The sequence below is a fragment of the Capricornis sumatraensis genome, chromosome 5, assembly GCF_032405125.1.
Source record: "Capricornis sumatraensis isolate serow.1 chromosome 5, serow.2, whole genome shotgun sequence".
NCBI lineage: Eukaryota > Metazoa > Chordata > Mammalia > Artiodactyla > Bovidae > Capricornis > Capricornis sumatraensis.
Genome location: NC_091073.1, coordinates 105,698,729 through 105,723,427, shown reverse-complemented (window position 1 = coordinate 105,723,427; position 24,699 = coordinate 105,698,729). Strand labels below are relative to the sequence as shown.

The 24,699-nt window shown below is 39.3% G+C and overlaps 1 protein-coding gene across 2 annotated transcripts in view; it reads left to right on the top strand.

Annotated features, from left to right (window-relative positions):
- The window catches only part of DGKI (diacylglycerol kinase iota), a 504,155-nt gene that overhangs the window by 296,521 nt on the left and 182,935 nt on the right, over positions 1 to 24,699 (top strand). For both annotated transcript variants that reach the window (XM_068972548.1, XM_068972547.1), the window contains exons 15-19: positions 1,249 to 1,327; positions 6,949 to 7,004; positions 8,151 to 8,213; positions 12,436 to 12,509; positions 14,521 to 14,632. In XM_068972548.1, the coding sequence (XP_068828649.1) occupies positions 1,249 to 1,327; positions 6,949 to 7,004; positions 8,151 to 8,213; positions 12,436 to 12,509; positions 14,521 to 14,632 (384 nt within the window). The remainder of the gene's footprint in view (positions 1 to 1,248; positions 1,328 to 6,948; positions 7,005 to 8,150; positions 8,214 to 12,435; positions 12,510 to 14,520; positions 14,633 to 24,699) is intronic.

Genomic DNA, 24,699 nt, shown 5'->3' with positions numbered 1-24,699 from the left:
CCCAGTAATTTTTGAAATCTTGAGGCTAAACACTTATTTCTAATAGAAGAGGAGTGCATTTCTCTCTGGAGGAGAAACCTGATCATTATCTGGAAACATCATCCAGGCTGAGATAATATTTCCCCTCTGTTTACTTTAACATTTACCTTCCAATCTGAGTTGCAGAAGAAAAAGTGGAAGAACCACCATATGCCTTCTAGCATTTCCCACACGCTTTCCTAATTGTTCTCACGTTAAACCAAAGGCCTTCAGATCATGTCAGCTTCGTAGTTTTAATGCAGGACTTCAGGCCATGTAGTTTGTTCTCCCCTTTACTCAACTTGCAGCCATAACAGCCGGGGAGCCAGAGGACTCTGGCAAGGAAAGCTGAGGCTTCTGTATATTTCTATGTGTCTGTGTTTGTGTATTTCATGGTCATATTAAAGACGTAAGAGTTAATAGAGTAAATAAAAATCTGAATGCTAATAAATACACACACATATGTTTTATTTCTAATTAGAGGATAATTGCTTTACGATGTTGTGTTGGTTTCTGCTGTACAACAGTGTGAATCAGCCATAAGTACACATGTGTCCCCTCCCTCCCATCCCATCCCCCGCCTAGGCCATCACAGAGCACCGAGCTGAGCTCCCTGTGCTATGCAGCAGCTTCCCACTAGCTGTCTCTTTTGCACATGACAGTGTGTGTATATCAGTGCTACCCTCTTAATTAGCTTTTAGTTTTTCTCTTGGTTGAGAATAATTAAATGGCTCCCACTGGCTTATTGCTTACATGACTTTTGTCGAAAATATATAGATTTTTAGAAAATAAGGGTAAACAAATTAAATGGTATTTATTTTCAGTTGCAATATTAATTTGCTGAACATAAATTCTTCAAAAAATGTGCATCCACTGATTAAGAAGGTTAGATGTGATCCTTATAATTAAATTTATTTGCAGAGTTTGTTTAGTGAATCATCCCTTGTAACTCTTACAAATGTGCATCCTTAAGATTCTCGGGTTATAATATCCATGAGAATGGTTCTCATTTAACAATTTGTGTTGTGTCTCTTGTTTCCTAAACTATTTAAAATTCTTGGGAGTATCCTATGAGTTGAGCTTTCCCTAAAGAATTAATTCAAAAATCCCTTGTTCCTTCTATGTAGATACCCCTGCATTGGGTTGTGACTGGTCTTTCTCCCAAGGACTTGCCCCACAGACTGGTGTCTGGCTTTCAACTTCACTTCTGCCTTTTGTTCGTCATTGCAGCTTCCTCTGAATGTTTTCAATAACTACTTCAGCCTCGGATTCGATGCACACGTCACATTGGAGTTCCATGAATCCAGAGGTGAGGACAACGTCCCATTTCCATCTCCCAGGGAGGAAGTTTCCAGCAGGTGTTTTGCATGTTCCCTTTTGTTTGCATATCTTAAGCGTCCACAGTGTGGTCTACTGCTGTTTCTCCATATGAGCTTCGTGGTGACCGTGGGAGCTCAGTAAGATAGGAACTTGGGACAGATGTTACCCTGAGACCTCGTTGTTTAGGGTCTCAAAGACAGTAAAGGTCAGGACCAGATGTGTGCTCCAGGACTCAAGACTGCTAATTTTTAGGTCTGACTAGAAACTAAAGTCAGTGAACGACCAAGAAGTGATTAAAAAAAAAAAAAAAGGGAAAACAGTGACTAAAGAGCTGGTAAGGGAGGATTGATGCTGACTGAGAGTAATGAATACCATATTCATGGAGAGGATCTAGAGATGGCGGTTACACAATATACACGAAATGTTGAAACAGGTTAAAACAGATTGAAACAGATGGCTGATGTGTCTATACCAGAGGTGTGGACTTTTTAGTATCTGTTAGTCTATCTTTTTTGCATTAAGTAAAAAAGAAATCATTATTAATGATGAAAGGTATAATTACTCAAGCTGTGTTTTTAATGTAATTTATTTTTGGCGATGCTGGACCTCCGTCGCTCCGCAGGCTTTTCTCTGGTTGTGGTGAGCCAGGGCTACTGTCTAGTTGCGGGGTGAGGGGCTTCTCGTTGCGGTGGCTTCTCTTGTTGCCTAGCATGGGCTCTAGGGTATGTGGACTGCAATAGCTGTGGCACTTGGGCTCAGTAGTTACAGCTCCTGGGCTCTGGAGAACAAGGTCAGTAGTTGCGGTGCACAGGCTTAGTTGCTCTGTGACATGTGGGATCTTCCCAGATCAGGAATCGAACCAGTGTCTCCTGCATTGGCAGGTAGATTCTTTACCAATGAATCACCAGGGCAGCCCATCAGGCTATTTTTTTTTTTTTCTGTTTTCTGTTTATTGGGGTTTTCCCCATGATTTTACCTGGATAGTCAAGAAATCTCAAGCTCCAGTGCAGGAGGAGGAGGAAGAAAGTGAGGCTTCATTTTCATTACGGTCATATGTACTTATTTTTGTTGATAGATAGTGGCTGGAAGCCACGCAAACCACAGTTGAGACTCCAAACTGTTCTCTAAGGTAGCTGCTCAGGGACTGTGACTTCATGACAAAGCTTGTATCATTTGCATCCAGTACTTGCAGAGTGATTCAAAGCCTCATGAGAGCCATTCCAAAAAACATAACCTTGCATAGAATAACCTACTAGATATTAGTCAAAAGATACAATAAATTGGGAATTATGGCAATCCATTTACATGGACTGGGTAATAAATACAAATCTCACTAAAGCAGAATCCTAAAAAATTCAATTGCAGAAAGTTTTTGGCATAGATATGAAATAGCCCATCAAATTGACATGGGACAGTTGCAGACTTTTATTAGTATCTGTATTGTATTTCTTTTAGAAGGGACAATTAAAATGACATTCATTTTGAGACAGTTTATTATTGGCATTTTCTGTGTAAATGCTTTTAGAATTACCAGTAGAAAAGCAAATAAGGAGTAAAGAAAGGCTGAACATTTTGATTGACTTTGTATGTAAATAATGCAAACATTTGAATAATTTGATCCGAAAGAAAGTATATTGGATTTCCCTGCTGGGCCAGTGGTTAAGACTCCATGCTTCCAATGCAGAGGATGTGGGTTTGATCCCTGGTCAAGGAAGTCAGATCCAACATGCCGCGTGGTGCAGCCAAAAAATAAATTTGAAAAAGTGATTTTTAAAAGAAGAAGGTATACTTTATTTGATAGGAAAATAGATGCTGTTTTATTCTTCTCAAAGTGGCTAAGCCATATCTGGCTGAACTGTTGTGTAACAGAACATGTAATCATTTGGAACAAAATTCAGAGATTTGATAGGATTGGTCATTCAGTTGTCGGTTGGAATCTTGCCCAGTACTTTACACTATTGCATTATGACAGTACTTGAGGAAGTACATTGAAAATACTCTAGTCCACTATTAGCTGAAACTCCAATATTTTGGCCACCTGATCCGAAGAGTTGACTCATTGGAAAAGACCCTGATGCTGGGAGGGATTGGGGGCAGGAGGAGAAGGGGATGACAGAGGATGAGATGGCTGGATGGCATCACCGACTCAATGGACATGAGTTTGAGTGAACTCCGAGAGTTGGTGATAGACAGGGAGGCCTGGCGTGCTGCGATTCAAGGGGTCACAAAGAGTTGGACACGACTGAGCAACTGAACTGAACTGAACAATGATTATGGTTATCAGGTAGCAAAGCTAGGTCTCACTTTGCCAGCTATGTGAATTAGATAGTCGTCTTTGGGGGACATGAAGGATATTAAACACATCAAACTTTTAGTCTGAGATTGGACGCTTGAGTCATACCCTCATTGAAATTGCTTATTATTCAGGGGATTTGAACCTTACACTACAAGGTCAAGGAAATACAATTATGACTCCTGAAGAGGCAGTATTTAAATTTGATTTAGGATTTGCTATTTTCTCTGAATATAAAGAGGCATGCAGATCAGCATGTTTCAAAGGATTATGAATGTTTCATGATTCATATGGTGAACTGACAGATTTCTTTGAAAAGGTGTTATTTTCAGTGGACTGCTAAATTTCACCATCACCATCACTGCAAAGGACACATTGCCAGGCTCTTGCCCAGGGAGTAAGACTCAAGCACAGTTGACCTTTGAGAAACCCTGTCCAAGCTTCTGTATCTGTAACCTTCTTTTCCATCTTGAACCTCAGTGTGACATCTACTCATCATTCTAGATTCAAGCATACTTGGCTCTGGAACACTTTTGATTTTCTCTATGTATAGACCCCACTCCTCCATGCTGCCCCCACTTCATCTTATACGGAGAAGGAAATGGCAACCCACTCCAGTATTCTTGCCTGGAAAATTCCTTGGACAGAGGAGCCTGGCGGGCTACAGTCCGTGGAGTCGTCTTATATAGACATCTTTTTATGGCATATACAAAATTACATTTTTCATTTTCATGTTCAGGTCTATCTTCCCCTCTTTAAACAACACAAGGGCAAAAGACTCTCTTATTTTTATCCTCCTGTGCCAAGTCCAGTGGCTGTCTCAAATGTCTGCTATAGGAATGGAATGTTAAATTGGAGAACAGGCTCATATATAACAGATAAATAAAAGTAGAGGGAGTATATAGTAAGAGGAAGACGTATAGGCAGTGAGTAATATGAGAGTTCGGTGGGGATCGCTGACAGAAGAAAAGTATTGGGAAAGTTTTCAGAAAGGGTAGGAGGGAATATGATGGGAAATAAAGAAGGAATGTGATGCAGACAAGAACTGAAATGGGTAAGGGCATTTCAGACAGGAAAGAAAAGTACAGAGGGACAAAGGAGCTTGTGATAAAGATGGGTTAGATGACTGGTTAATACAGAGTGAAAGATTTTTGCCATGGTGTTAGAAAAATGAAGATAATGCTGGTAAAAAACATTTGTCCTTAGGGTGCAGTGACTGAACGAAAAGATTTTTACAACACATAGAATTTTAATTGAAGGTGACACTGTCACTGTAGGCATAGATTTTTAAGTCATTAATGTATACATAACCGATGTCTTAAGATTGGGTTAATATCCAATGCAGATAATTTGGAAGATGTATGAGTTGTATGGGCTTCCTAGGTGGCGTTAGTGCTAAAGAACCTGCCTGGCCATGCAGGAGAGGTAAGAGACATGGGTTTAATCTGTGGGTTAGGGAGAGTCCCTGGAGGAGGGCATGGCAATCCACTCCAGTATTCTTACCTGGAGAATCCCATGGACAGAGGAGCCTGGTGGGCTACAGTCCATGGGGTCACAAAGAGTTGGACACAGCTGAAACAACTTAGCACGCACACATGAGTTATATGGCGTTCAGATTGCTTATTGGCTTTTATAAACATAGTGTTAAACTTATATTTGCTAATATCTCCCTAATAGGCAAGACCAATTACAGAAAAAAATAGAGTTTTGGATTCCATTTTAACAGCACATATGTTATTGTGCTGTACACAAAGATGGGATTAATATGTTAAAATAATGGAATGGGTTATACCCAGGGTTTCATTATCATTATAAATGGATTACATTCAGAGCCAAATCATTTAGATGATTTAGATGATGAGATTTGGCAAGTTTGAACTAATGAGATTTAGATGAGGTCTTTGGATTTTGAGTTGATGCTGTAATGGGAATGAGACCTTTTGGGACCTGGGAGGAAGTGAATGAGTTTTTCACATGTGAAGGATGTGAATTATAGGGGCCAGGAGGTAGACTATTGTAGGTAAAATTTTGGTTTCTGTGAACTTTGCCATTTGGTGTCATGCTTACCATTCAAATACAGGGTTGGGATTTGGACACTTTCGGCCAGTCAGCCAGCTGTCTGATGAGAAATGACTTGGAGAAAGATCTATTCCTAAAAAAAGGATAATGAACAAAATAGCAAAAGACGAACATTGACAGTGGGTTCCTTTGGAATGTCTCGGAATTTTATCAGAGTGTAAGGAAATAGTATTTCATTTCGGGATTTTATCATCCCTTGAATTCATGTGAACATTCTCTGATGAAGATTCTTGTTTAATCTATTTATGGTCTTCAATCTATATAACATCCAGGAACAGACACAAAATTAAACCCTTCTCAGTCAGAGCCTTTGCTGTCTTTTGCCCTGAGTCCATTCTGCAGGTCATCTGTATATGTCTGTATCTGCCTATATGTGTGTGCTCACATGTGTCTGACTCTGCAACCGCATGGACTGTAGCCTCCCAGGCTCCTCTGGGAGGAGGGATTCCCAGGCAGGAATGCTGGAGTGGGTTGTCATTTCCTTCTCCAGGGGATCTTCCCAACCTCGGGATCAAACTGCATCTCCTGCATTGGCAAGAAGATTCTTTACCACTGAGCCATCTGGAAGCTGCATAGATGCACACACACACACACACACACACACACACACACACACACACATATATAATATAATATTTACATATCTTCACAAATCAAATGGTTTTTCAAGGCCTGTCACAAACAAGAGTGTAGATGGTAGTTAGGAGTTTTTGCAAAATGTGACTGCAAATTCTTCATTGATTTTTATCCAAATTCCCTATATTAAATTTGAGCTGCATACATAGTTTATGGAAGCTGTGCTCCATGGAGGTCAAAGCAGACAGTAGACCCTCTCCCTTCTCCCTTCCCTCTTTCTTCTATCATCGCTGCCCTGTATTCCAACCACTCCTCTATTTTGAATAGAGTCCAGAGTGTCTCAGCCTTTAATGTGCATGGGAATCACCTGGAGAACTCGTTAAACCAGATTCCTAGACCCCAGCCCCCAGACACTCTAATTCAATAGGAGTAGGCTGGAGCCTAATAATTTGCATGTCTCAGTTGATACTGCCACTGATGATAGTTTGGGGCTACATTTTATATCTCTGGGCTATTGTGCCAACTGCCTATAACTGAGGGAAGCACGATAATGAAGCTGTTGGTTCCTTGGGATGGGGAGGGACAGAGAGAATGTGGAGGAGCTAATCTAACTCACTACTTCTAATGAAGTCTGTAACAAAACCACCTTTTCCCTTTCACAGAAGCAAATCCAGAGAAATTCAACAGTCGTTTTCGAAATAAAATGTTCTATGCAGGGGTAAGTATACATTTCATTTTTTAATGATTACATGTGATTTTTACTAATTTACTGATGGTAATAAAGATGCTAATATACTATGCTAATAATTACATACACATCACAGATGCTTACATGTGTGTCTATGTGTGTGTGTGCTCAGATCTGTCCAACTCTTTCCGACCCCATGGACTGTAGCCTGCCAGGCTCCTATATCCATGGGATCCTCCAGGCAAGAATACTGAAATAGGTTGCCATTTCCTTCTCCGGGAGATATTCCCAACCCAGGAATCGAACCCAGGTCTCCTGCATTGCAGGCAAATTTTCTACCACTGCACCACCCAGGAAGCCCTATGTTTATATATGGTTAATGCTTAATGTGTTGGTTGAAGGATAAAAGTAAGGTATATTTCTTAAGTTGGTTGGCAGAGAGTTCATTATCTTTGAACTCTAAAGCCCTTATGCTGAATGGGAATGATATTCAAGAAGTGGTGTGAAAAACAAACATCAAAGTCAAGCTAGAGAACTGGAAAATTAGGTAGGCTGAAAGATGTATGGCAAGTCTTGGGTAAGAATGTAGTTTTCATAAAGGTATGTATCCTATGCATTGACATTTGGATGCAAAATGAAGAGACCATGGAGAGGTTTTTCATGGAAGCATATATGAGATAAAGGGGCACTCTTCTTTTCACTTCTTCTCAGAGACATCCCTGGATGTGAATGGCTAGAAAGAAAAAAAAAAAAAAGAGGGACTCCAAAATATTGATTTTTAAAGTGTGCTTAAGTTTATACCACTGGATAGAGGGGATTAAAGTAAAAAAGAGGTGAAACAAGACAGTTTCAGTGGCGAGTTAAAGATTTTATCAGCGTCTGCTGGATGAACAGGAAGGTCGGGAAAGGCCGTCAGATCTCCAAACTGACCCTTGAAATTACTACATTTTCTCTCTCCTACTGCTATCTTAAGTTTTATTATAAGTTACATTTTGAAAACAAAGAGATAGATTTCAACTTGACAGCCTCTGCACTACTTTACTCTAGAGAATTTGTTTTATATTTTGTATTTTTGCATAACTCAGAATTCCTAGGATCTATCTATCACATAGAATCAGGGCTTTGGCATAACTGTGTAATAAAGCATTTTTTTTTCTCTCTTTCCTTGTGGTATAGGCAGCTTTTTCTGATTTCCTACAGAGAAGCTCTAGAGATTTATCCAAACATGTTAAAGTTGTCGTAAGTATTATGTGTGTTGACTCATTTCCCTTTGAATGTAAATATCATGTCCTTAACATAAACCCCAAATACCAGTTTATGTACTTAATCAGTGGGCTGCATAGAACTTGAACTGAATTGACTATGGTGTGTTCAGCCAACATTTAGGAGCATTCAGTTATGTGTTGGCCACTGAACAGAGGATGAAGTTAAATAAGATGGATGGATTTTGCTCCTGAAAAAACTCACGGTTTGGTCATGCTGAAGGGCACCTAACTCATGGCAGAACAATAGAATAAATGTTGCTATTCAACTGTTTGTGTCATATGCTGGTGGCACAAAAGGAGAAATGCAAACTGCCCCTGGTGTAGTCAGGGAAGTCATCAAAGCAAGGATGTTGAGCTGGGTCTTGAAGTAGAAATAGATGTTCACCAAACAACTAGCTTTATTCCCAGGCTATCTGAAGAATCTTCATTTTTAGAAAAATACTTTGATTTTAGTATTTTGTGGTCACTTACTCTCTAGCCTGGTCAAGGTCCCTTACCACTTAGGAGTTTTTTTGGCTGCTGTTTACTTCTGAATCTCTATCCCAAGTTGGGGAATACTCATCTTGGAGGCAAGGGAGATGGGAAGTCATTTTTTCTCTAAGAGATATATTTAAAAATAGCATATCATTAATTATTAAGAAGACAAAGTGTTTCCTTGAGGTAAATGAGTTGAGAGAGGAAATGAGCATGACTCTGTTGCACATCCCTGTATAAGTGAAACAGGAAAGACAGAAAAAATGTACAGATGAGGAAAGAGAAATGGGAACACAGCAATGCTTGGGTTTATTGTGGAATAGATAAGAATAGCATTTGTGGCAGAAGGGGGCAGGATAAAAGGTATACATGCAAATAGAGAAAAATATATGACCTTAAACTAATGGATTTATAGAGGAATACAGAGGAGCCTAAGATAAATATTCAATTTTCTTGACACCAATAAACCATATAGGAGACACAAATCTCCTAAATCATTTGAAACAAAGACATTACCACTAACAGCCTTTGGCATCACTTTCAGATGTTTCAGTTCTCATAAAATACTAATGAAAAGCCAGTATCCTTTAGTCGTAGCAACTCTTGAAAACTGGAATACTGCCTTTTTAAATCTAGATACGAGAAAGAGACATAATCCATTAAACTGTGAAGATCTTAATTTTGATAATGCAATGGTTATTTAAGTAGCAGCAACCTTGCCTGAGACTTATCCTGTTTCTTCTGTAGGGGCCTCCAAACAGCCAAAAATAAACTTTCCTTCTTCTCCCAGTATTTTTTGCATTATTGGGAACATTGTAGCACCTGCCTGGAGAGCCAGTGAGTGGAGGGCAGTGGCTATATTGAACCGTATTCACTGTCTAACTCAGCTGGGTGGAAATTAAACTCCACGTGTCTCCACACCACTGGAGAGCTTTTCTCCCCCATCTGGCAGTCTTCCTGTTGAGAAATGTCTCAGGCATGGGTGGCCAAAGAGCAGGGATTAAAAAAAGCTTGCAGAGAGGCCAAAGTGGCAGCCGGAAACTTAGAAAAGGTTTGATATCAGCCAGTAGGTATAATATTCCAGGTGGGTTGGTCTGTGTAATCATCTTTTATTTATGAAGAGAAAAAAAAAACACACACACACAGTAGAAACTAAGTCTTAACAAGTGGGATTCAGTCCTAGGTCTAGGTCTATCTTTATGAGGTCTGTCTATATGACTAAAAGCACATGCGTTTGAAACAACAGTTACCATTGTGCTATGACACAGAAATATACAAGGGTGTTTCTACAATTACGTCACTGAGAGTGAGACTGAAAAGATGGGAAGTCAGAGCAAATAGATGTACACATAAAAGCAGACTATCTTATCTTTGCCACGGGGTGAAGTCAGTGTTTCTGATGTAATAGTTAATAATCTAATCTCACAGAAATATAAAATATGTGCACAAATAATACACACACACACATATACACCCAGAGGATAGTAACAAAAACCTACATACATCCTTCTTTTGTTCTACTGCACATGTGTTCTTCTTGTTTTGATTCATCCACATGGAAGCTTGTACACAGGAAGAACTTTTTTTATGGAAATATTTTCCTTTGTGTGTTTGAAGTAGGGAGAAAGTTGAAAACTGTGGTCCTAAAGATTTGTGAAGTTTAAATGCAATAATATTTAAAAAAATTTTGTAAAATATTGTAAGGCATGCGTCCTCATAGAATTTGCTGAGTTTCCAGAATCACTATGTTTTTTTTTTCAGGTGCAAAAAGTAGAAAATTAAAAAAAAAATTCTGTTCTAGATAAAGTAATATATAAGTATAGGATTTTTGCTGTAATGCAACAGTGCTGCTTTGCATACTATTAAGATATCACATGCTTTTTGTTTTTGTTTTTGAAATTTTTAGTTGCTTACAACACTCAGTTTTGATCATTTAAGATGTCTACATTTTTTCTTCACTGGTAGAGACATCTATCAACTCAAGTCCTTAAATTGGGAGACCTTATGAGTGTTTAAGATTTTGAAAGTGTTGTGAAAACACCTTAAATCAATGTTTAGAACTGCATTCCAATCTAAATAACATTTGAGAATAGTTTGCTTATTTATGATTATAAGATTTTCCAGAAACAGTTTTTGAGAATGCTCATCAAAACTAGTCTGGGTTAAGATCAGCTGGGAGGAGGAGAATGAGACAAGCCTGATGGCTAGCAGAGTCATCGTAACCTGGATTGCAAGTCCCTCTGAAGAAAACTTCAGAAATTTGCAAGGATCTTGGGAATGCTTTAACCCTGTCTCCCAAGGAGAAGACGGAGGGTGGAGGGGTGGGGTGGGGGTGGGGTACATTCTGTGATGAGGGTGTGAGGAGAGCAGATGAAAAGCCGGCTTTATACCTTTGACATCAGGAGGCCTAGAGTCCTGAGCAGAGAGCTCCTCTTTTGGCGTTTGTCACCAGTGGGACATGAGAAAGGGAAACGAAAAGCCTCTTTCTTGATCAGTCAGAGGGTGCTCTTGAGGAAAGCACTAGCCAGTCACGCAAAGTGAAAGTGCTGGTCGCTCAGTTGTGTCTGACTCTACGGCCGATGGACTGTAGCCTGCCAGGCGGCTCTGTCCATGGAGATCTCCAGGCAAGAATACTGGAGTGGGTAGCCATTCCCTTCTCCAGAGAATCTTCCCGATTCAGGGATTGAGCCCAGGTCTCCTGCATTGCTGGCAGATTCTTTACCATCTGAGCCACCAGGGAAGCCCCAAGCAGGTCAGGGAAACCACACACAAAGGTATTGAGGCCAAGCCAGCCTGAGGCCCTTGAAACCCAAAGTCACATCCAGAACCAATGAAGTGCTTTATCTAGGGAGACCAGTCACAGTCTATAAGAGATTATACTGATAAGAGTAAATTGCTAATGGAGATAATGCTAATTTATAATAGATAGTAAAAAAAAAAAATGTGGGATATATTCCTTTCAGACTGCTTTCAAAATATTACATTGAACATTTTCAAAAGACAAATTATGTCAAAAAACAAGGAAAATAAATGGTCATATGCATGACTATTTTTGAATCAGATGATGGTGGTAGGGATTACTACTGCCTCATCTTGAGGCTTTGTCCTTTTGTTCTTTTAAGTGTTCATAAATCTTTTAAGGATTTACTGCATAGCACAGGGACCTGTATTCAATATCTTGCAATCCCTGGTGGCTCAGTTGGTAAAGAGTCTGCCTGCAATGCAGGAGACCCGGGTTCGATCCCTGGGTCAGGAAGATCTCCTAGAGAAGAAAATGGCAAACCACTTTAGTATTCTTGCCTGGGAAATCCCATGGATAGAGGAGCCTAGTGGGCTACAGTCCGTAGGGTTGCAAAAGTCAGACACGACTTAGTGACTAAACCTACTTACCTACCTAAATCTTTTAATGTTGATACTATAAGCCTAAGTATCTAATCACAGTCCAAGGTTAAGAATAATGAGAGTTCCTTGGATTGTGAGACCAGAGAAAAACATTTTGGTCAAATGGCAGCTTTGTTTTTACATGAAGTGAAAGCAAAACCAAGCTCTGAACTCTGGAGCTGGGAAAGTTAGAATAAATTTTCAGTCACAGTAATGGCCATTGATGCCAGCAACAGACAAGGACAAGGGTAAGCCTTTGGTACCTGCCCTTGTCAGCTAAGTTGGCTTGTAGACTTGCACCTGCTTCAAAACCTTTGCTTTTTCTGCTTTGATTGTTGCAGTGTGATGGGACCGATCTTACCCCAAAGATCCAGGAACTGAAGTTCCAGTGTATAGTATTTTTAAATATACCCAGGTAAGCCCTGTTCTTATTGTCTTCCTTGGTTTGATGTGAACTCTGTTTGACCTAAGGTTCTCTGCCTTCATGATGGAAAATTTCCAGGTACAAGTGATGAAAAATAGTTCCTTTAATGACTTGTTAAGAGTCTCCAGGCCTGATCATTTTTTCTCCTACTTGCTTTGTTTAATGTTCTCTATGGTCTTTTTTCATGTATGTGGTATAGCATGCATGGTGTATACTTACCCATGCTTAAGAAGCCCAGGCAGCCCTCTGGACCGAGACATTTTAATGTAATTCTCAGTTACTGACCCCTCCACCCTGTCACCCTCCCCAGGAATGATGGACTTGAATAAATACGTGTTCTTAGTTTCCCAAAAGCTATTAGGAAACCTTCCAGCCTGATTTCAGCATGGAATTCATTCAAAATCGTTGCCAGATGATTGCTTTGAAAAAATAAGATCAATTAGAGCAGCATTTTCTAGCCAGAATGTCAGCTTTCTTTGGTGCTATTATATACCTCAGGAGAAAGGGGTATTTAAGATTAACTAGTCTCAAAATAAGCACATTTCTCAGTGGGCTTAAATTTAGATTCTAGGCTCCCAAGCCAAGATTTGAAAGGGATGGATCCCTGACTCTTTGTTATTTGCAAACCAGACAACTCAGACACAAAAATCCACAAGTAAGTTCTATTTAGACTGAATTTGGTTGAAATGAGAAGTGTATGCAAATCTATGTCTGGGAAAGCAGTCTCCTGATGACTTTTGGCCGTGCTCAGTTTAGCCCCTTACAACCTATTCCAGAAGTATTTTCATCTCAGTCGTTGAAATAGGGGGCCTAGATTCTCAGGAAACAGTGTTCGTTAGCTTGCTTTAATTTTCTTTTCTTCTTATTCTTCTTCTTGCTCCTTCCCATCTCCCCTCTGGACTTTGTTTATTCTACTTTTCAGTTTCCCTGACTTCCCCTTCCCTTTCTAATCTCACATCTTTGTCTCATCCCTTTTTCACTCCTCTATCTTCAGTTACTGTTCCCCCATCCTGGGGTACTTGTTATCTTAATTATGTATTTACTGCTGATGCTTACCCAGCTCGATTCTCTTTTCCTCTCTTACTGGCATGTATATGTCTCCCTCCAAGACCAAATTTTGAAACCACCTATTGATAACTCATGGGATGTCATGGAAAGTAGGCCTCTGAATTATAGAGTGAGAAACACACACACACACAATTGATACTATGTATAAAACAGATAACTAATGAGAATCTACTGTACGCCACAGGGGACTCTACTTAAAGCTCTGTGGTGACCTAAATGGGAATAAAGTCTAAAAAAGGGGGATTGCTGCTGTTGTTCATCACTCAGTCGTGTCTGACTCTTTGCGACCCCATGGACTGCAGCACACAGGCTTCCCTGTCCTTTACCATCTCCCAGAGCTTGCTCAAACTCATGTCCATTGAATCAGTGATGCCATCCAACCATCTCATCCTCTGTGGTCCCCTTCTCCTCCTGCCTTCAATCTTTCTCAGCATCAGGGTCTTTTCCAATGAGTCGACTCTTCCATCAGGTGGCCCAAGTAGTGGAGCTTCAGCATCAGTCCTTTTAATGAGTATTCAGGATTGATTTTCTTTAGGATTGACTGGTTTGATCTCTTTGAAGTCCAAGGGAAAAAAGCAGGGATGGATGTATACCATAGCTGATTCTCTTTGCTGTACGGTAGAAACTAACACAACATTGTAAGACAACTATACTCCAATAAAAATTTAAAAATAAAAACTTGATAAAGAATGAATTAGTAGAAAGTTGGACACCATGGGATGCTTTGTTGTTGAATTTTGACCCATTTTCACAAATTGATACTTGGAGGGGAAGGGGATAAACCCATTTTCTTTTCTATTGGGAGACATGAACCAAGAGTAGAAAGCCATTCTTTTGTGAAATCAACATCAGATCAAACTATAAATTGTTGCCTGATGATGATCACGAGAAGATTGGCACAAACTCTAATTCTGATTTTACTCTTCTCTTGCAGATATTGTGCTGGCACAATGCCCTGGGGGAACCCAGGAGATCACCATGACTTTGAACCCCAGCGTCATGATGATGGTTATATTGAAGTCATTGGATTCACCATGGCATCTTTGGTGAGCAATACATCTGTTTTATTGAAGTAAAATGTGTTTTAGTCACAATGAGAGTTTATTCATTTTACAAGATTTTGGTATAATGTTGTCTCCTGGCTTATCAGCTTATAAACTATGCAATGTAGAGTTGCTAGGGGAAGCCAAAAGCAAAAAGTCATTCTTTGTGTCACTAAAAAAAGTTGATGTGTATTTGTTTGAACTTCAAAGGTAAATGAATATTATTTGTTATTTTTCCTGATACTTTCTATCAGAATGAAATGCAAAGTTTTTATGTTAATTACATAACATTATGCCACAAATATATCCCAACATTGATTAGAAATCTTGCCGTTTGATACTTTGTTGGTTCATGGAAGACTCAAATTTAGATAAAAAAGAACATGGTCATTTGCATTCATCTCCATTTTACCCACTTAAGCATAAAATGGGCACCTACATTATCACAGAATATCTGAATATAGAAAGACTTCTCATGACATTAATGAATATTCACTTGCTAGTTTTGAGATCACCTTGCATTTTAATTTTGGTTCCTGGCATTAGACAAGTAAGTATATAGAATACGGTCAATCGCAAGCAGGTTTTAGCCTCGTGTTTTAACTTATTATTGAATGATAAAGAAACTAATTAAAAATTTTGCATATCATTTTATCAGATATAGATCAGCCATACCATCAGTTTGTAAAGCAAATGAAAATAAAGCTTCTTGCACTTGGCTAGCACTTAGTTCATGCCGTTATATCTCAAGGCTAGAAGGTTGTATTTCTTGTTCTAAACAACCTAAAACGACTCTCTCTTTCATCCATCTCATGGATTTCAAGTGGCTTTTCCTCCATCACCTTGAATGGGTGAAATTTAACAGAATAAATGCTTGTGATTATAAAAAGAATGTCCATCTCCTGAGATGGTGATGTTGCTCATTACATTTGATGTGTCTAGAATGAAATGGTCATTAAGTGTAAAAGATTGGTCTGGGAATGCTGTAATTTTCAAGATCGTACATAGCTCATATGTAACTCTTTCTTTCCAAAAGTCTTTATTATGTTAATTATAGATAATGACTCAGCCAAGAGCAAACAGGAATAAATTCAGTTAGGGTATGTGCAAGGAAGAATGTTTGGAGGTGCCCGAGAAAGTCACAAACCTGGTCGCGTGTTATTTTGCTCATTCATTTATTCACTAATCCAGTGAACATGTGTTGAATTTTTTGCTGTGAGAGTTTCCTAGTCCTGGCTGTGCTGTAGAAGGTTGCCAAGGAATGGCGAAAAGAAGATGATCCCTTACCTAGGCTTGCGAGGGCAGGAGAATATGAGACACTTTCCCATTGTTCTCAAGATTGCAAGCTAAATCTTTACTGCAAAATTGAGTTTCTTTCCAAATCTCCCTCCTTTACCACTGCCCTCTGTGCTTTGTAGCTTGTTGCCTCTCAAGTCAACTATAGCACTGGACATCCTTTGCTTCTTTGTACTACAGGACCATTGCCTATGCTGCCTATCACAAATGTTCTTTACCTCTTCATCTTATATAACTTTTCCATCTATATTCTGTTAGATTCTTTTTAGAAGTCTTTCTTTGGTTTGGGGTGTTTCTGCTTACAGTTATATAATTAAAGTCTGAACAAGAAGGAGAAGGCAGAGTGAAACTGGGTAATTAGAGGAGAATTTAAAGGATGGACTCTTGCAAGTAGTGCACTGGGTTATGAGAAGCGACAATGGATGGTGGGGTATTCCTGAGCTGAAGATACAAAGGCAAGGAAGCAGTCAGCTGTACCAGAAACAGAATGACTTAGGAAGGACCACCCGGTAGGAGTAGGATTTGCTACGTAAAAGCAGTTATTCTGTGCCAGCCTGGTCAGGGAGAAAGCCGGAGACATCAGTACAGTTCTTGCTCTCCAGCCATTAAACAGTCTAACTGGGTCAGTTTCACAGGGCAGGGAAGAGGGCGTGGAAGGGGTGGAGTATCAGGTGGGAATGGCAGGTGACTGGTATCCATCAGTCTAGTGTATTGCCAGTCCACAGCAGAGAACCTGAGACTTGTCTTTGGCAATAAGAAATGTGACAGGATGAATGAATTTTGCCAGGTGAAGAAGAATGGAACTTGACATTCTTGAAAAAGGTAAATGTGCAGACACTTGGTAGTCTAAGAGAGCGTAGTCTTCTGTGCAAACTACAGTCATTTTTATGTAGCTTAAAAATAGGTGAAAAGCGAAAGTGATGCAGATGGTCCTGGAGAAGCAGGCAGGGGTGACATCACAAAGTGCACTAGAGAATTTACCTAGGGGTTTTGACTTTGGGGCATCAGCAAAGTGTGTTTTCAAAATAAATATTTGTTCGGGAAAAGTTCACTGGAGAAATTGACAGCGCATTGAACTCTCATTCACTATCGCCCAGCCTCACACATGCGCGTGTGGAAAGTCGCTTCAGTCGTGTCCGACTCTGCGACCATATGGACTGTAACCCTCCAGGCTCCTCTCCCCATGGGATTCTCCAGGCAAGAATCCTGGAATGGGTTGCTGTGCCCTTCTCCAGGGGCTCTTCTCAACCCAGGAATCTAACCCATGTCTCTTATGTCTCCTGCATTGGCAGGTGTCACTTAACCTATTATCAATTCATGCACAATCTTATTTCTGTCTCCAACTTTGGTCTCCTCTCTTACATTATTTTGAACTAAATATAAGACATTATATAATTTTACCCGTGAATATCTCTGAATATGTTTTTTAAAAAATAAGACTTCCTTTAATGAATATAATCATACCATCTCAAAAACAATAGCATCTTAATATTACTAAATATCTACTCAGTACTCAATTTCTAATTGTCTTGCAGATGTCATCTATTTTCTCTTGCTCTGTTCATTTGCATCAGGATTCAAATAAAGTACATTCTGGTGATTAGTTGTTATGACTCTTAAGTCTTTGTAGCACCCATCTCTCTCTTTTCTTTTTTTTTCATTTATCTATTAAAGAGACCAGGCTATCCTGTGAAGTTTCCCTGAGTCTGAACTGTGCTGATAATGTCCACAGAGTCTCAATAATGTGCTCTTCTCTTTTACTTGTTTTTGCTAAGTTGATAGTTGGATATAGATTCATCAGACACATATTTCTCCAAATCTCTTTTGTAAGAAGTGTTTTATTCTTCCAAAGGAGGGTATGTAATGTCTGGTTCTCTTTCCCTCTCTCTCTCTCTCGATAATAGTCTTTGATGATCAATGTCAGGCTCTAGGAATCATCAGGGATTGCCCAGCAGTGATATTCTGACTCTTTTCTTCATTTGTTAACTGGGCTGTTTCTATAAGGAGAAGTTTTTCCTACACCTGCTGCTTGGTTGGGGCTTCCCTGGTGGCTCAGTGGTTAAGAATATGCCTGTCAATGAAGGAGACACAGATTTGATCCCTAATCTGGGATGATCTCACATGCCTCCGAGCAGCTAAGCCATGTGTCCCAAGTTTGGGGGTTTCCCAGGTGGCAAAGTGGTAAAGAATCCTCTTGCTAATAAAGGAGACACAAGAAATGTGAGTTTGATTCTTGGGTCGGGAAGGTCTCCTGGAGTAGGAAATGGCAACCTGCTCCAGTATTCTTGCCTGAAAAATCCCATGGACAGGAGAGTCTAGCAACCTCCAGCTCATGGGGTCGCAAGAGTTAGAGATGACTGAGCACGCACTCTTTGATTACTTATTCAGTTTGTTTCAGAGAAGCAGGACAAGCAAGTCTTTTATTTATATATTTTCAAAGTAATTTAGTTCATTAGTGTCCTTCGGTGACTGTGGGTTTAAACTGGCATCAGATTTTGGGGATTTCTCCCATCAAGGGTTGAAGTCTGTATAACCTCCCCTTGACTCTATGTGGGCTTACAAATACTTGGCAAATAGAGTACAGTGGAATTGATGCTATGTAACTTCTGAGGTTGGATCATTAAAGGCCATGCAGCATTTGGGAAATATGGGCAATATGGATTGGTTTCTAATTAATAGGGATTTTGTAAATGCTAGGCAATATTTATTTAAAATATCTCACTGCTTTCATTCATTTAGTGTCACCCATAAATATTTATTGAATAGTTGTTGAAACCACAAATACTTATTGAATCCATAAGTGACACTTGCTAGATAAAACAGGTACAAAATGAATCACTAGAAAAGCAGTGTCTTCAGGGTGCCCACAGTCCAGTGTTGGGAGGGAGGTGAGGAAGGAAACAAGCAATCACAGACTGAGGTAATAAATTCTGGGGGAAAGGGATGTGGAATGAGGATAGAAAGAACCACGTTTACAGATTGGAGTCTTTTGGGGTGAGATTGCCAAGTGGCCACTCTCATAGAGGCATCAGTTTAAGAGAACATGGAAACCAGGAGGACCAGTGGTGGCTCAGAGTGGTGATGCAGATGGTGAATGAAGGGCAGAAAGAGTTAGACAGATTTTTTTAATTGTTGTTTTAACTGTTATGGGGAGTTTGCAACTGATGGCATGGGATAGGATGGGATTCGTTGCTCAGAAAAGTTATCTGGATATCAGTGTGAAAATGACGAGAATCTCCACTTCTGCGGACAGATGGACAAATCAGGATGTTGGTGCCAAAGTCCAGATGAAGAGAAGAGAATATCTGAAAGCCTGAATAAAGAAAGTGATGATGAAGACAGAAAGGGTTGATGAATGGATAGGGACTTATCTTGAGGGTGAGAAAGGGGTGGGTGGCCAGCGTAGGCCATTGAGTAAAGGTGACAATATTATATGAGAGAGAAAATATAAAAGAAGGATAAAAGTGTCAGAAGTGAACCCTGTTTCATGTAAGTCAAAATTGAAATCCCTGTGAGACATCTAAGAAGATGTACAAATGTGCAGTTTGAAATGTATGCTTGGAACTCAGGAGAACTCACTAGGTTGGGAGAGAGTGTTTAATATTCTTTCTCTGTTTATCTTCCTATCTTTCTCTCCCATCCTGTCATGAGTAGATAAAGGAGAAAAAGAATAGATAGGAGTTGGTGTAGAGAACACGAAATTGTAGAATTATTAAATGTAGGTTAAACTGCACAGTTTTGAACATCCCATGTAATTTAAATAACGTTACTCAAGCTCCAATACTTTGGCCACCTGATGCGAAGCGTCGACGCATTGGAAAAGACCCTGATGCTGAGAAAGATTGAGGATAGGAGGAGAAGGGAGTGGCAGACGATAAGATAGTTAGGTGGCATCACCAACTCAAAGACGTGAGTTTAAGCAAACTCCAGGAGATGGTGAAGGACAGGAAAGCCTGGCATGCAGTAGTCCACAGGGTCGCAAAGAGTCAGATATGACTTAGCAACTGAGCAACAAAACCCACAACTCAATACTCATGCATCTTACTATTGACATATATGAGTATCAATTTGTTGCTGTTACTATCCATATAACATGGGCTTCCCTGGTGGCTCAGTTGGTAAAAAATCTGACCGCAATGCAGGAGACCTGGGTTCGATCACTGGGTTGGGAAGATCCCTTGGGGAAGGGACTGACAATTCACTCCATTGTTCTTGCCCAGAGAACCTGATGGACAGAGGGGCCTGGAGGGCTACAGTCTATGGGATCACAAAGAGTCGGACACAACTGAGCGACTAACACTTATTCATAGGGCAGACACCATGTATTTTTTTCGCTGAATAATGAAAGTGCTTTATTTTCAGCCCTTAAATTTCACATTCCTTGAAATTATATTGATTACATTTATAACCAATATTATATTATATTGATTACATTTCTGAGAAGGTAAATTATTTGAAAACTCACATCTGTGTAAGATGATTATATAAAGAGAACAGTGTAGTTATTTGGGTAAAAGTACATCTGTTTTTGTGTATATAAAATATTCAGAGTGATCCTTTAAGAGAAATTTGAAATCGAATTACTAGAATGGGAGAAAAGATTATTTCTTTTAGACTCTTTATCTTATAATTGAACATTTCAAGACAGAAGTATTCAGTTCATTTTACTGGTTGAATTGCATTCCTATTAATTAAGATGATTCTTCATTGGGTTCTCGGTAACCACATTACCTTTTTGGATTTCATTCAGATCATAATCAGACATTGTAAGATGTATTTATTTCTAGATGGAGAAGCTCTATACAATCAGCAAAAACAAGACTGAGAGCTGACTGTGGCTCAGATCATGAACTCCTTATTGCCAATTTCAGACTTAAATTGAAGAAAGTAGGGAAAACCACCAGACAATTCAGGTATGACCTAAATCAAATCCCTTACGATTATAGAGTACTAGTGCCAAATAGATTCAAGGGATTAGATTAGAAATAATCTTTTCTCCCATTCTAGTAATTCTATTTCAAGACAAGTGTGCCCAAAGAACTATGGACGGAGGTTTGTGACATTGTACAGGAGGCAGGGATCAAGACCATCCCCAAGAAAAAAGAAATGCAAAAAGGCAAAACGGCAGTCTGAGGAGGCCTTACAAATAGCTGTGAGAAGAAAAGCGAAAGGCAAAGGAGAAAAGCAAAGATATACCCATTTGAATGCAGAGTTCCAAAGAATAGCAAGAAGAGATAAGAAAACCTTCTTAAGTGATTAATGCAAAGAAATAGAATGGGAAGACTAGAGATCTCTTCAAGAAAATTAGAGATTCCAAGGGAACATTTCATGCTAAGATGGGCACAATAAAGGACAGAAATAGTATGGACCTGACAGAAGCAGGAGAGATTAAGAAGAGGTGGCAAGAATACACAGAAGAACTATACAAAAAAGATCTTCATGACTCAGATAATCATGATGGTGTGATCACTCACTTAGAGCCATACGTCCTGGAATGCGAAGTCAAGTTGGCCTTAGGAAGCGTCACTACTAATAAAGCTAGTGGAAGTGATGGAATTCCAGTGGAGCTATTTCAAATCCTAAAAGATGATGCTGTGAAAGTGCTACACTCAGTATGCCAGCAAATTAGGAAAACTCAGCAGTGGCCACAGGACTGGAAAAGGTCAGTATTCATTCCAATCCCAAAGAAAGGCAATGCCAAAGAATGCTCAACCTACTGCACAACTGCACTCATCTCACATGCTAGCAAAGTAATGATCAAAATTCTCTGTTAAAGCCAGGCTTCAACAATATGTGCACTGTGAACTTCCAGACATTCAAGGTGGATTTAGAAAAGTCAGAGGAACCAGAGATCAAATTGTGAACATGTGCTGGATCATTGAAAAAGCAAGAGAGTTCCAGAAAAACATATACTTCTGTTTTATTGACTATACCAAAAAGTCTTTGACTGTGTGGATCACAACAAATTGTGAAAAATTCTTCAAGAGATGGGAATACCAGACCACCTGACCTTCCTCCTGAGAAATCTGTATATAGGTGAGGAAGCAACAGTTGGAACTAGACATGGAACAACAGACTGGTTCCAAAGAGGAAGAGGAGTGTCAAGGCTGTACATTGTTACCCTGCTTATTTAACTTATATGCGGGGTACATCATGTGAAATATTGGGTGGATGAAACTCAAACTGGAATCAAGATTGCCGGGAGAAATATCAATAACCTCAGATATGCAGATGACACTGCTGTTAAGGCAGAAATGGAAAAAGAATGAAAGAACCTCTTGATGAAAGGGAAAGAGGAGAGTAAAAAAGTTGGCTTAAAACTCAACATTCAGAAAAACTAAGATCAAGGCTTCCAGTCCCATCACTTCATGCCAAATAGATGGGGAAACAATGGAAACAGTGCTAGACTAATTTGGGGGGCTCTAAAATCACTGCAGTTGGTAAGCACAGCCATGAAATTAAAAGACACTTGCTCCTTGGAAGAAAATTTATAACCAAACTAGACAGCATATTAAAAAGCAGAGACATTACTTTGCCAACAAAAGTCCACCTAGTCAAACCTATGGTTTTCCCAGTGGTCATGTATGGATGTGAGAGTTGGACTATAAAGAAAGCTGAGCGCTGAAGAATTGATGCTTTTGAACTGTGGTGTTGGAGAATACTCTTGAGAGTCCCTTGGACTGCAAGGAAATCCAACCAGTCCATTCTAAAGGAGATCAGTCCTGGGTGTTCATTGGAAGGACTGATGCTGAAGCTGAAACTCCAATACTTTGGCCACCTGATGCGGAGAGCTGAGTCATTTGAAAAGATCCTGATGCTGGGAAAGATTGAGGGCAGGAGGAGAAGGGGGCGACAGAGGATGAGCTGGCTGGATGACATCACCGACTCGATGGACATGGGTTTGGGTGGAGTCCGAGAGTTGGTGATGGACAGGGAGGCCTGGCGTGCTGGGGTTTATCTGGTCGCAAAGAGTCGGACACGACTGAATGACTAAACTGAACTGATTCCTGTCTTTAAAATATATATTTATCCAGTTTTTTTCCAGCACTATTTGTGAAATAGACTTTCCTCTTCTATAGAATTGCCTATAGATTCTTTTTTTGTGTAGAATTTCAATTATTTTCTATAGAATTGCCTTGGAGCTTTTGCCTCTTGATTGTATGTGGGTCTTTTTCTAAACTCTATTTTGTTTCATTGATTTGTTGATTCTATGCCACTTCCATACTGTTTTGATTGCTATAGATTTCTTTTAAGTCTTCAACCTGGTAATATGAATCTTTTCACTCTGTTTTTATAAGAGTGTTTTAGTGATTATACATCTTTTGATTGTATACAGATTTTAGAATCAATTACTATCTACAAAAAAAGTTTTGATTTTAATTGGGATTGCTTTGAGTCTATGGATACATTTAGGAAGAATTGGCATATTAACTTTATTGAGTATTCCAATCTATAAACATGATATATTTCTCCATTTATTTGGTTGTTCTTTAATTTCTCTTAGCAGTCTTTCATAGTTTCAGTGCAGTTCAGGTCTTTGGATACCTTTTGTTAAGTTCATTCCTGAGTATTTTATACTATTTAAGTAGTATTATTTTAAATTTCACATGTAATCATTATTGCTAATATGTAGAAATAACTCATATGTATGTGTACACACGTGTAGATATTTGTCTTGCAACTTTGCTAAATTCGCTCATTGCTTCTAGTAGCTCTTGATATATTCTTTGGGTTTTTCTGACCTAATTGAGTGGTTTGTAAATAGGGGCAAGTTTTATTATTTCCTTGGGGTGTTAGTCACTCAGTCGTGTCTGACTCTTTGTGACACCATGGACAGGGGTCCACCAGGGTCCTCTGCCCAGGGGATTTTCCAGGCAAACATGCTGGAGTCGGTCGCCATTTCCTTCTCCAGGGGATCTTCCTGACCCAGGCATCAAACCCGGGTCTCCCACACTGTGGGCAAATTCTTGACCATCTGAGCCACCGGGGAAACCCCACACCTTTTATTTTTCTTGCCTTAGTGAATGAGCTGGCAATATATAGAGTTACAGTGGTAAAAATGAACATGCTTGCCTTTTTCCTGACTGTAGGAGGGAGCATTCAGTGTTTCATTAGATATGAAAAACCCTTTATGTAATTAAGTAATTATGGTTCTCTGAACAGTTTTCTGAGAGTTCTTTTTTTTTAATCACAAATGAGTGATATATTTTATCAAATTCTCTTTTTTTTTGGTATATTTGGAAGTAACCTAATTTTCTCCTTTGTTTTCTTTATATCACAGATTCCACTGATTTTTTTTGAAGAGTTACTAATCTTGCATTTTCAAGATAAGCCTCACTTGATGTATTATCATTTTTTAATATGCTGGATTCAGTTTACTTGTATTTTGTTAAGCATTTTTGTGACTATGCGTATGCAAGATACTAGTCTATACATTTATTTTCTTGCAATATCCTTTATGGGTCTTGGTATCAAGGTTATGTTGGCCCCCATACATTGAGACAGGAAATGTCTGGTTTTTGAAAGATTTATATAAGATTGGTATTACTTTTCCCCTTAAGCATTTCATCGAATTTAATTCTCAGAGCTTGAGATTTCTCTTGAGGCAAGAGTAGATACAGAATCACTCACGTTTTCTGTTCTCTATTCAGTCAGTTGATAAACTGTATTTTTCAAGGAATTTGTCCGCTCCATAGAAATTAAGTCTGTCGGCATAAAGTTGTTCACAGTGTTCTCTTATTATTCTTTTAATGTCTGTAAAACCCCCTCCTTTA